General features: G+C 36.8%; 1 protein-coding gene across 1 annotated transcript; it reads left to right on the top strand.

Annotated features, from left to right (window-relative positions):
- The first annotated feature begins 1,695 nt into the window (after positions 1-1,695).
- LOC133326321 (small G protein signaling modulator 1-like) lies at positions 1,696-8,580 on the top strand. Its single transcript, XM_061534989.1, has 10 exons — positions 1,696-1,782; positions 2,299-2,714; positions 2,873-3,317; positions 3,383-3,875; positions 3,936-4,232; positions 4,299-5,323; positions 7,588-7,712; positions 7,894-8,073; positions 8,148-8,425; positions 8,492-8,580. The coding sequence occupies exons 1-10, from the start codon at positions 1,696-1,698 to the stop codon at positions 8,578-8,580; spliced, it is 3,435 nt and encodes a 1,144-aa protein (XP_061390973.1).
- The last annotated feature ends 4,408 nt before the right edge of the window (positions 8,581-12,988 follow it).

Genomic DNA, 12,988 nt, shown 5'->3' with positions numbered 1-12,988 from the left:
GCCTAATCGTTTAGGTCTAGAATGATGTCTGCCAAGTTTCGTGAAAATCAGTCCAGATTTAGATATAGCTCCCATATGTAGTTTCGTCCGATTTCATGTAAATGGTGCCCCAAAGTCTTTATATATCTTTCGATTTCGATTTGAATTTGGCATAACGTATTGAATTGAGCTTAGAGTGATTTCTGCCAAGTTTCGAGAAACTCGGTCCAGATTTAGATATAGCTCCCATATATAGTTTCGTCCGATTTCATGTAAATGGTGCCCCAAAGTCCCTATATATCTTTCGATTTGCACGAAATTTGGCATAACGTACTGAATTGAGCCTAGAATGATGTCTGCCATGTTTCGTGAAAATCAGTCCAGGTTTAGATATAGCTCCCATATATAGTTTCGTCCGATTTCATGTAAATGGTGCCCAAAGTCTTTATATATCTTTGGATTTGCACGAAATTTGGCAAAACATATTGTATTAAGCCTAGAGCGATGTCTGCCAAGTTTGGAGAAAATCGGTCCAGATTTAGATATAGCTCCCATATGGTAACCTAAAGTCCCTATATATCTTTCGATTTGCACGAAATTTGGCATAACGTACTGAATTGAGCCTAAAATGATGTCTGCCAAGTTTTGAGAAAATCAGTTCAGATTTAGATATACCTCCCATATATAGTGTCGTCCGATTTCATGTAAACGGTGCCCCAAAGTCCCTATATATCCATCGATTTGCAGGAAATTTGGCATATCGTTCTGAATTAAGCCTAGAGTGATGTCTGCCAAGTTTCGAGAAAATCGGTCCTGATTTAGATATAGCTCCCATATATAGTTTCGTCCGATTTCATATAAATGGCGCACCAAAGTCCCTATATATCCTTCGATTTGCACGAAATTTGGCATAACGTACTGAAGTGAGCTTAGAGTGATGTCTGCCTTGTTTCCTGAAAATCGGTCCAGATTTAGATATAGCTCCCTTTTATTATTGATTTTAAGTAGTTGATTCACCAAGGAACCAATAGGCCTAAACTGTGACAAGTTTGTTTGAAATCGCTTAATATTTGGATATAGCTTCCACATATATTTTCGCCCGATTTCAAGTAAATTGGGCATCAAACTCCTCATGTTAGTCAGATTGACATCAAATTTTGCACAGCTTAAAAAATTGAGCATAGAATTACGTAGTTGGGTTTTCTAGAAGTACAGACATAGCCCAACGGATGACTTATTTATATTTGTTTGAAGTCGATTTACATACTTTATGGATAGATCTAGGTAGATTCACATTTAGATTAGATTCATAATTTATTTTATCCAATTTCTTGTTAATAGTCCTGTTTAATATACCCGTAGTGGTGAAGGGTATCATATAGTCGGCCCCGTCCGACTTTACTACTTTCCTTACTGGTTTTTTATTCATTTTCTTCTTTTCGTGCCACTGTTCCATAGAGAATTTTATCCTGCACTACCACACCCGCTCCTTGTTAAATTCACATATTTAATCGACTTGTTGCATGTTGGGTTTTGTTGATTTGGTGTCCCCATTGAACACATGGCATGGCGACTTGTGTGACGCCAAATGCATGGTGGGTGTGTTTGAAGTTGGATCAATGGGGTGTGAATTGCTCGTTAGCTAAGTTTCATTTGCCAATAAGTTCTACGACTGTTGCACATGATTACGCTTGGCACTTCATATGGTCGACGACGATGTCTGAGGAAGAATGGTCCGCATTTGTGCCCAGTGGGGAGTCGAAGACCTCGTTGTGGTTGTGTGTAAATTTTATGAGATTTTTGGTAAGTCAACTTGTAGTGGTAACGGACTAGCATTATGGTTGTGGTGGTGGGGGTGTGGTGAAAACGTATATCAGCGTTAGAAGTTGAAATGTGTGTGTGTGTGTGGTGTTTAGCCTGTTGCTTTTGCTGAATGGATATTCATGCTGACGTTAGCTAATGTTTGTTTAATGCCTGCGTAAAAGTTATTTATTGTGACTTGGTGCCACATAAAACATAATTACGTTGAATCAACATCCGTACAGCTGCCACTTGGCATTGCGTTGTTGTTTTTGTTGTTTTTTTTTCGTTGTTATTGCTGTTCTCTTGATTGGGTAATAAACCTTTTATCTCTTTATTAATATTTGAATGGCGGCAATGGTACTTCAGATGATGTCGATAATATTTATAAGGTCATAAAATTATGGAAATGCATAGAAATTGACATTTCTGGAATTAAATTCTGTTTTTTCTTGGTTTGTGACCTTTACACACACATTTTTTACGATATCTCATTAATTTTATTTCCTCTATTTTCTACTTATTATTACAGAGACAGATTTTAAGGAACGTCTTATATCGGCTGTCAAAAAAGAAGTCAAACAGCTAATGGAAGAGGCGGTTACAAAGAAATATGTTCACGAAGAAAGTACAACAGTTACACAGCTGTGTGCCGCCGTTGAAGCATGTTTGAGTCAGGGATTGAGACGTCGAGCTTTGGGTCTGTTTAAGACTTCGTCGACCACAGCTCTTCTACATAAAATTGCCAAATTTTGCCCAGATGCAGAACACATCAGTAAAATGGTACAAGACATTGAGGCTCAAGATCCCAGTAAACGTTCATCGTCGAGTAGTGAAAGTTTCAATCGACCACCGATGTTGAAGAAGGGCAGCAGTAGTTCGGTGACCAGTGTTATGAGTGCCAGTTGTTCGACCAATACATTGGCTTCCATGAAGTAAGTAAATAAAGGAAAGACACGATTCCAAAATGTTATCAGTGTATAAAGGACGGATATTCCCCTTTCTGGTTCTGAACAACGATATTCAATCCTCAAATATTAAAAATTTTTCAAAAACAGAATTCCCTTAACAATTTATCACTCTCCAATTCCAGATACCTTTGGATTCGCTTGGCACTCTACGAAAAACGTTTGGTGAAAATTATTGAATACTTGGTAGAAAACGCCAGCTCATATTATGATCGTGACTCCTTAGTGGCTGATTCGGATTATGGCTGCATCTTAAGCTCATTGCTGGTGGGGCCATGTGCATTGGAATTTACAAAATCTAAAACTGCAGATCATTATTGGACAGATCCACATGCTGATGAGTTGGTTCAGAGGCATCGTATTAGCTCTGGTCGACGATCATCATCTGTATCATCAAGGGCACCAATTATCAATTTCAAACGAAGCCTGAATACAAGTACCGATGAAGCTAACACAGGAACATTTAAGTCAATTGCTTCATGTGCGGTGGCCAAAGATTATGTTGAGTCATTGCATCAGAATTCCAGAGCCACATTGTTGTATGGGAAAAATAATGTGCAGGTGTTGCCGGTAGGTTGAGGTGGTTTCGATGTAGCAGGATGAAATGATAATTACATTTTTTTGTATTTTTATAGAAGGATTGCAGTGAACCCATGCTGGGCTATCTGAGTTTGCATCAGCACATCCAAACTTTGACCATTAAATGGACTCCCAATCAGCTCATGAACGGCTATCAAGAGGCGGAGGATGAAGAAGACAAAGAGTCATACTGGGCCTATGCCTTGAATATAAATGTCGATGACATTGTCTATGTCCATTGCCATCAGAATCGTGGTGAAGATAGCGGTGGAACTGTTATATTGGTGAGTCAAGATGGTGTCCAACGACCACCAATAATCTTTCCCGAAGGTGGTCATATGCAACAATTTCTAAGCTGTCTGGAAACCGGTCTATTGCCCCATGGCCAATTGGATCCACCGCTATGGTCTCAACGTGGCATTGGTAAAATATTCCCTTGGCCAAAGAGTGTGCGAAGGCGAATTCTGCCCTCGGTTATGGAGTCCTTTGATGAAACACCCATTGATTATGTTTTTCGTATTGTAAGCAAGAGTAAACATGAAGAGTTTGGTAAGTTCGCAAGAGGTTCACATAAAGATAACTTTTATTGAAATATTTTCCCCTTCCCAGCTGCTGCCCATTCGATTTTGGATTTTGTGCGCAGTGCTCCGCGTAGAGCCCAGTTGAGTAGTTGCTCCACCACTGGCAGCAGTGATTGTTCCAGCAAAAGTCTTTCCATTGATCAGCATCCATTGGAGTCGCCCCTACTGCAGACTCAACAGAATGCCAGCATTGAAATGGTCTGTTCCACAATGCGAAGGCAAATTATATCGCGGGCCTTTTATGGCTGGTTGGCCTATTGTCGGCACCTATCCACGGTGCGGACACATTTGTCGGGTTTGGTTAATGGTCGAATAACCCCAGAAAGTAAGTCAACTCCTTTCCGAATATTTTGAAATTCGACATAATAGTTTTCCCCTACTCCCTTCCCAGTGAAAGCCGATGAAGAAGGTCTAACCGTGGAAAAATGGAACGCCTTAAATGAAAATGGTGTGGCAAAAAATGCCAATGAAGTCTTCCGTTTAGTATATTTTGGTGGTGTAGCACCGCAGCTGCGTAAGGAGGTGTGGCCCTATCTGCTGGGGCACTATACCTTTGGTTCCACCCTGGAGGAACGTCAGAAGCAAGATGAAACATGTAAACATTACTATGAGACCACAATGAGTGAATGGCTGGCTGTGGATGCCATTGTCCAGCAGAGGGAAAAAGAAAAAACCGCTCGCGCCGTGGCCAAACTCAGCTCCGGCAGTAACAGCGGTCAAGATAAAACTGTGCGGGCGGTGGAAATCGAAATTGGGGATTTAGAAAATGAGGTATTTGAAGATATGTCCGATTTATCTGATCCTGGTGATCTCGAATTTGATGATGAACAAAAAACCCCAGCCCATACCTCCTCTTTCACAAGTCATCTGATGGTCAAACCAATACCAAGAGCCATGAAAACCAGCACCGACTCGGGGCATGTTGATGAAATTGCCGACGATTCAGTATTTGATGATCAGCTAATAGCACAATTATCCCATCAGAACTCGCAAGACACACCCAAGGAACGTCAAGAATCTGCCTCAAACTCTTCGTCATCCTACGATACCGTTGGTAATGGTTATCAAGGTATAAAATCCACACAATCTGCTCAATTTTTACCATCTGATGATATGGAACCTAAGTCTGTACTAAGTCCCGAGTACCTGAGTGCTGATGATTTTCAAGAACAGTTGCGCGATGATCGTGACCAAATGGGTAGTGGTAAATTGGAGGAGCACGAAAACAAAACATCGGTAATTGTAACAAATGCCTCTGTGGATGTGGTCAATTGGGATCCAAGTCCGCAGAAAAGTACGCGACCCATGTCGCCATTGGAGGAACAAGCGCAAGTGGCGACTACATCATTAGATGCTTTGCAGGAACCCAAGTCAACATGTGTCTCACCGGCCAGTTCAAATGGTGGAGTTTATAGTGTAAGTGGGAGAAATACATTTAGAATGCCCTATGTGTTATGTGTGTGGTCCAAAGAGATTAAAGCAGCACAAAATATTGGTCATCCAGCTCAATTGTTCTACTGAATGTGTGTCCGTTCGTTTCTAGCTTCATTTTTGAACAGAAGTATATTTAGTTAACATTTCGGGTTTTCAGAGGGTTCCCTATAGATTCTATAGATATTCAAACGTATATACTAAGACATTTTAGGGTAGACATTTAGGGAACGGGTTTAGATCCCAAGTATCTTCAGAAAAAATCTGCTCAAGGCAATTTGGGTTGGATTTAAGAAGAATATCTTCCAATACTTCTGGTACCTCCCCGAAAAAAATTGTCCACATTTTGAAAATTTGTGAATCCCATATCAAGCAGATGATGTGTCTGAACTTCGAACACTCCTTTTTGTACCAGTTAAAGTTTTTAGCAGCATTTGGCAAATTACCTGAAAATGTTCAGTATAGGTCTATATTTATACCCTTCAACACTCTGTGGTACAGGGTATTATGTCTTTGTGCATATGTTTGTAACAGGCAAAAGGAAACGAGATAGACACATGGTTCTTTTTGAGAATATGCATAGAATCACTTTCTAAGTCGATTTATGCATGTCCGTCCGTCTGTCTGTCCATGTTAAATTGTGAACAAAGTACAGGTCGCATTTATTATTCGAATTGGATGAAATTTGGCATAGGTCACTTATTTGGCCAATGGACGAACCCTATTGAAATTGGAAAAAATAGGTTCAGATTTAAATATACCTCCCATATATATTTTCGTCCGATTTAATGTAAACGGTCTCTATATATCTTTCGATTTGCACGAAATTTGGTACAGCGTAATGAAATAGGTCTAGAATGATGAGTTTCAAGTTTCGTGAAAATTGGTTCTGATTTGGATATAGCTCCCATATATATTTTCGTCCGATTTAAGGTAAATGGGGTACCAAAGTCCCTATATATCTTTCGATTTGCACGAAATTTGGCACAGCGTAATGAATTAGGTCTAGAATGATGTGTGTTAAGTTTCGTGAAAATCGGTTCAGATTTGGATATAGCTCCCTTATATATTTTCGTCATATTTATGGTAAAGTCTCTTTATATACTTCGATTTACACGAAATGTGTATTAAATTTTGTGAAAATCGATTCAGATTTAGATATAGCTCCCATATATATTTTCGTCCGATTTTAGGTGAATAGTGCACCAGAGTCCAATACTATATATCCTTAGATTCGCACGAAATTTGGCATAGCGTACTGATTTAAGTCTAGGATGATGTGTGTTATATATATTATTATATTATATGCTTCGATTTGCACAAAATTTGGCTTAGCGTACTAAATTGGGTCTAGAATGATGAGTGGTGAGTTTCGGGTAAATCGGTCGAGATTACGATATAGCTCCCATATATATTTTCGTCCGATTTATGTAAATGATGCACCAACGTCCCTATACATCCGTTGATTTTCACGAAATTTGGTACATCGTACTGAATTAAGTCTAAAACGATGTGTGCTGAATTTCGTGGAAATCGGTTCAGATTTAGATATAGCTCCCATATATATTTTCGTCCGATTTTATGTAATTGGTGCACCAATGTCCCTATATATCTTTCGATTTGCACGAATTTTGGTATAGGGTACTGAATTAAGTATAGAATGATGTTGCTAAGCTTCGTGAAAAGATCCATAGCTAGGCCGATTGACACAACGTACTGATTTAATATAAATTAGTTTCTGGCAAGTTTCCCTGAAATCGGTTCAGATATACATATATAACAAAAACGCGACGTCTGTTAGGATACATATGTAGAATATACCCAAAGTTGTGAAGGGTATTTTATAGTCGGCCCAGTCCGACTTTACTACTTTCCTTACTGGTTTTAATTAGATCTAGTTCGACGTTAAGACGTTGATTTAAATACTTAAAAAAATATTCATTCGTAAAATGAGCCCAAACGTCATTTTGAGTCATTCGCAAGCCAATTTTTGCGCACCCTGGTTTAACATTATTTACCAACCGAACTACCCGCAATTCGGCATTCCAAATTTTCTGAGGGTGGTAAACATCTGCTGAAAATCTTCAGTATTGGTTTATAGAGTATTTATAGTATAGGGTACATAAAGTGGAGTTTACATGGTGGCTTTCCCTAACATAATGACGTTTTAACATGATCGGTGTTCCTTTAACAGATTAAAATCCACACATTTTTAGAATAAAATAAAAATTTTACTATTTTACTTTCAGAGTGAACTGTTGGAACAATTTGGCCTGAATTTGCATCGTATTGAAAAGGATGTACAGCGTTGTGATCGAAATTATCCTTATTTTGCCAATGAAAATTTGGACAAGCTGAGAAATGTTATATCCACGTAAGTTTGACTTTATTTTTCGAAAAAAATATATATTTCCGCAAATAAAGGTTCCAAATAAAATACAACTCATTTAAGAAGAGAGTCAAGATAGAGAAACAATGTCCTACAATCTCCAAACCATCGGGACATTTTTTATACAGAAAAATGCACAACTATTACCTTTTTTATTTCATTCCAGCTATGTTTGGGAACACCTCGACATTGGCTATATGCAAGGTATGTGTGATTTGGTCGCCCCACTCCTAGTCATCTTCGATGATGAATCGCTAACGTACAGCTGCTTCTGCAAACTAATGGAACGTATGATTGATAATTTCCCCAATGGCGGTGCCATGGATATGCATTTTGCCAATATGAGGTTAAAGAGAGTTTGAAAAGAAGTTTGTGTGAGAGTACGTAATTCTGTTATTCTCTTTTCTTACTCCCTTATAGATCACTGATTCAGATACTCGATTCGGAAATGTACGATCTAATGGATTCGAATGGTGATTATACACATTTCTATTTTTGTTATCGTTGGTTTTTGTTGGATTTCAAGCGGGAACTGGTCTATGATGATGTCTTCTCGACGTGGGAGGTAATATGGGCGGCGAAACATGTAGCCTCTGGGCATTTTGTATTATTTTTGGCATTGGCATTGCTGGAAACATATCGAGATATTATATTGTCGAATAGTATGGATTTTACCGATGTCATTAAGTTTTTTAATGGTAAGTGGAATCACATAGCAATGTTAAATATATTATTGATTTTTATTTTCCTTTTCTTCTTCTTAGAAATGGCTGAGCGACATAATGCAGCGGCAATTTTACAACTGGCTCGAAGTTTGGTTTTACAATTACAAATGATTATAGAAAATAAGTAAAGTAATAAAGTAATTTTATCAAAATATAACATTTAATAACATAGCCCCCTCTCCCCTAGATTGTTATTATATTTTGTTTATTTTGGAAGAATAGTCCCCCCAAGTTTGAAATCAAATATCTTCCGTTAGTTTAGTGTAGTTCTAGTGATACTAATGTCTCAATATTTTGAACATAATTCCCTCTGATATATAAAACATTACAAGAATTGTTAAAATCAAGTACCCTGCAAAATCTGAAACCTACAATCATTTTTGTTAGTAGCATTAGTAGTAAGATGCCCCCAAAAAAGAATAAAGGTACAATTTATAAGAAATAGAAATAACAAACTAAAAAAAGTTATTACAGAATTATATATTTACACTAAGAGAGAGAGAGAGAAACATACATACAACAATTTACAAAAATTAATATATTAAAATACACACTTATATACACACATACTAAATTGTAAAAAAAATAATTTTTATTTAACCTAATATACACTATGGAACAATATGGGAGGTAAACAAATTATGTTTGGCGATGAAAATCCTGGATTGTATAAAAATTACGAACATAAAATTTTCGACATGGTCTTCCACATCAAGAAATTGATATTTGTGTATTTTTCCGCTTTTACCTTGTTCAGAAAGCATTATGCAGGGCTAATGTATATTTTTCCGACCTTTAACATTTCCATTTGAAAGTTGGACATGTAAAAACGCAGTTAACCCTACGGTCAATAACAAAAAATTATACGTAGATCAATAACCGTGGTACATTTTTTGTTTTAAATTAGTCTATACGGATCCGATATAGATCTAGGAACTCAAAATTAAATATACATTAAAATAATATATATTTAAATCCATGCTTAAATGATAATCTATCTAAAATAATCATAGTAAATTCTTTATAGCTTTCGAATGGGTTAAGCTTTTATAGTTATTTTTTTATTGGGATGACATGAACATGAACATAAAAAAACCAGTAAGGAATGTAGTAAAGTCAGACTGGGCCGACTATATGATACCCTTCACCACATGGGTATATTGCACATATGTATCCTTACAATTGTATGTCAATGTTTCCTTCGAAGGAACATACTCGTGTCCTTCGGCAACCTATGAAAAATTTAATTTAATTCGGGCAGACTTATAGTCGTCTGCGTACAATGGGACAAATTTATGGAAAATGATATAAAGCAAAATTGATAGACGCTATTCGGTACGCCGCACTGTTAAAAACTTCATCTCAATTATACACAGTTCAAAATACATATGGAAGCTATGGCTGGATCTGCACCAATTTCAACAAAACCCAATAACGTCATTCATGTCTCTATTTGATACGTTGTGCAAAATTTCGTGTTAATCGGACAAAGATTGGGAGTTTGGTGCACCATTTATGTAAAATCGGACGAAATATATATAGGCCTATACCTAAATCTGAACCAATTTTCACTAACCATAGCACACATCATTCTAGACTCAATTCAGGACGCTGTGCCAAATTTCGTGCAAATCGTAAATAATTAAGGGACTTTGGTGCTCCATTTACCTTAAATCGGACGAAAATATATATGGGAGCTATATCTAAATCTGATCCGATTTTTCGTTTCTTTTGCCTGTTACAAACATATGCACAAAAACATAATACCCTGTACCACAGTGGGGAGAAGGGTATAATAACGGTTAACTTTTGTGTGTGGAATATATACAGAAATATGCCAACCGCTGGCTATGGTTGGGAAACCATTAAAATACGGGTCATACAATTTGGAGTCGATTTACAAAAGTCCCTCCATCCCTATGTCTGCCTAGTGCGCACAATGTGTTTCGACGGACGAACTTAAAGTCATTATACCCTACACAACTATATTGTCAGTGTATTATAGCTTTGTGTAACCCCAAGAGTTTGTAACGCCGCGAAATATTGGCCTTAGAACCACCCTTGAGTATACCTTTGTCGATTTAAGTATATCTCGACTATGTGAGTCGATCTAGACATGTGTGTTCGTCCGTCCGTAAACACGCCACAGTTATGGACGAATCGTCACGAAATTTTGAATGGAGGATGGATTCTGTTTTTGGTAACCATCCATTAGTATTTACGGTATGAAATGAACCAAAAACGTTATTCTTGTCTGTGATTCTAGGCACTGTAGAGGCCACAATTATGACCCGAACACTACGAAATTTTACACATAGAGAAGGATCTGGCCATAAAATAAGCATCGCTGTGTTGGTGAAGATCGATCAATATTAAGCGGGTTAAATTGACCCAGATTTTTGTGTGAAAAGTGACAAAATTTGTATTCTGGGGCGTATATATTTACTCCTGAAGGACATAGACCCGAGAAGGACTGGTTGACCTTTAAATTGATACAATTATATGGCTGTGTGTACTCGGATGTCGGATGTCTTTGTGCATATGTTTGTAACAGGCAAAAGGAAACGAGATAGACCCATGGTTCCTTTTGAGAATATGCATAGAACCACTTTCTAAGTCGATTTATGCAAATCCGTCCGTCCAAAGTTCAGGTCGCATATATGATCCAAATTGGATGAAATTTGGCACAGCTCATTTTTTTGGCCCAAGGACGAACCCTATTGAAATTGGAAAAAATCGGTTCAGATTTAGATATATCTCCCATATATTGTTTCGTCCGATTTTAGGTAAATTGTGCATCAAAGTCCCTATATATATTTCGATTTGCACGAATTTTGGCATAGCGTACTGAATTAAGTCTAGAACGATGTGTGTTAAATTTCGAAGAAATCGCTTCAGATTTAGATATAGCTCCCATATATATTTTAGTCCGATTTAATGTAAATTGTGCACCAAAGTCCCTATATATCATCGATTCGCACGAAAGTTGGCATAACTTACTGAATTAGGCCTAGAACGATGTGTGTTAAATTTTGTGAAAATCGGTTCAGATTTAGATATAGCTCCCGTATATTTTTTCGTCCGATTTAAGGTAAATGGTGCGCTAAAGTCCCTTAATATCTTTCGTTCGATTTCCTGTCAATGTTCTTTCGAAAAGGCGACGTCTGTTAGGAATATATACCCAAAGTGGTGAAGGGTATCATATAGTCGGTCCAGTCCGACTTTACTATTTTCCTTACTTGTTTCATATGCTACTACGGGCTTAGAGTTTTATGGAACACGGTTGGAAAAAGTGTCCAAAATTCCCATTAAAGAGTACCTTTATATGGGGTCTACCCTGAAACATGGGTCAATGTTAATAATTTTGGTACGTAGCTGTGCTATACCATGAGAACACAAAATGCCTAATTACAGACAAGTCGGTTTGAGAACTTGTCTAAAATCCCTAAAATACCGAATATTGGGAGTATAGTTTTATGGGCGCTACACCAAAATATTGACCGATATATGCCATTTGCAATATCAAACATCCAATGAATACTAACAAAAATTCAGAGCTCTATCTTAATAAGACGGACAAACAGACGCCTATTCCCTTAAAAAAGTCTGCCGGCGCCACCACCGGTTGACACTTTTTGACTTGTATCGAATTTCGTAATCGGTAACCTAACAGCTAAAATTTATTATTGAAATTCACGTCATAGTCGACAGGAAATAACTAGTATAGACTTTGAATCTATATATCCGCTGTATGATGTTTCCGTACCAGTAAGACTATGACTTCGACGAAGTTTCGAGAATATTGCTTCAGGAGTGGAAACCTAGATAATGCTGTTCTTTTTTGGTGGCTCTGTGTCAATTATGGTCGTCCATAGTGAGTCTATTGTGTATATCACCACATAATGGGAAGCATTAATTTGTATTAAATACTTTCTTAGCACAAACAATTGCTCAATTTAAGAAAAATCTATTATTTTAATAATTAGAGAAGAATTCCTACAGATATACAAAATACACACAAACAAAACATGGCAGCTTTCATATCAAGGACAAATGAAAGAATTTATTTTAATACAAAACAAAATCGAATATAAAAAAATAAATAAAAAATAAAAAAAACAACAACAAAGCACTTAATTAAATTCTCAAATTAAAACAAAAGTATATATGAATTTAAAACGATATATCAAACCGAACCGAACTTTACAATTTACACAAAATGATAATTCTTATTTTCGATAGTCCCAAAGTAGTATTTTCGAATTCGATTAAAACAAAATTAAATAATATGAAATATACAAAAATTACGATATCAAATCATAATCAAAAACATAGAAGAGCTAGTTTTGAATTTGCTCTTATAAATACACAAAGAACTACATACATATGTGTCTGGAACAATCGTTTTATCTCGAACTAACAAATATACCACAATGATATCACAGTTTTTTGTTTTTACTAAAGAACACTGTAACAATTTTGAAAAGAAACAAAAATAATTCCTTAAGAGACTGTTATATTTTTCCCTATTTTAAT

Source organism: Musca vetustissima, unplaced genomic scaffold (genome assembly GCF_032173495.1).
Source record: "Musca vetustissima isolate MV318-11 ecotype Yass unplaced genomic scaffold, APGP_CSIRO_Mvet_v1 utg12681, whole genome shotgun sequence".
NCBI classification, from domain to species: Eukaryota; Metazoa; Arthropoda; class Insecta; order Diptera; family Muscidae; genus Musca; species Musca vetustissima.
This window is presented reverse-complemented; position numbering and strand designations above follow the sequence as displayed.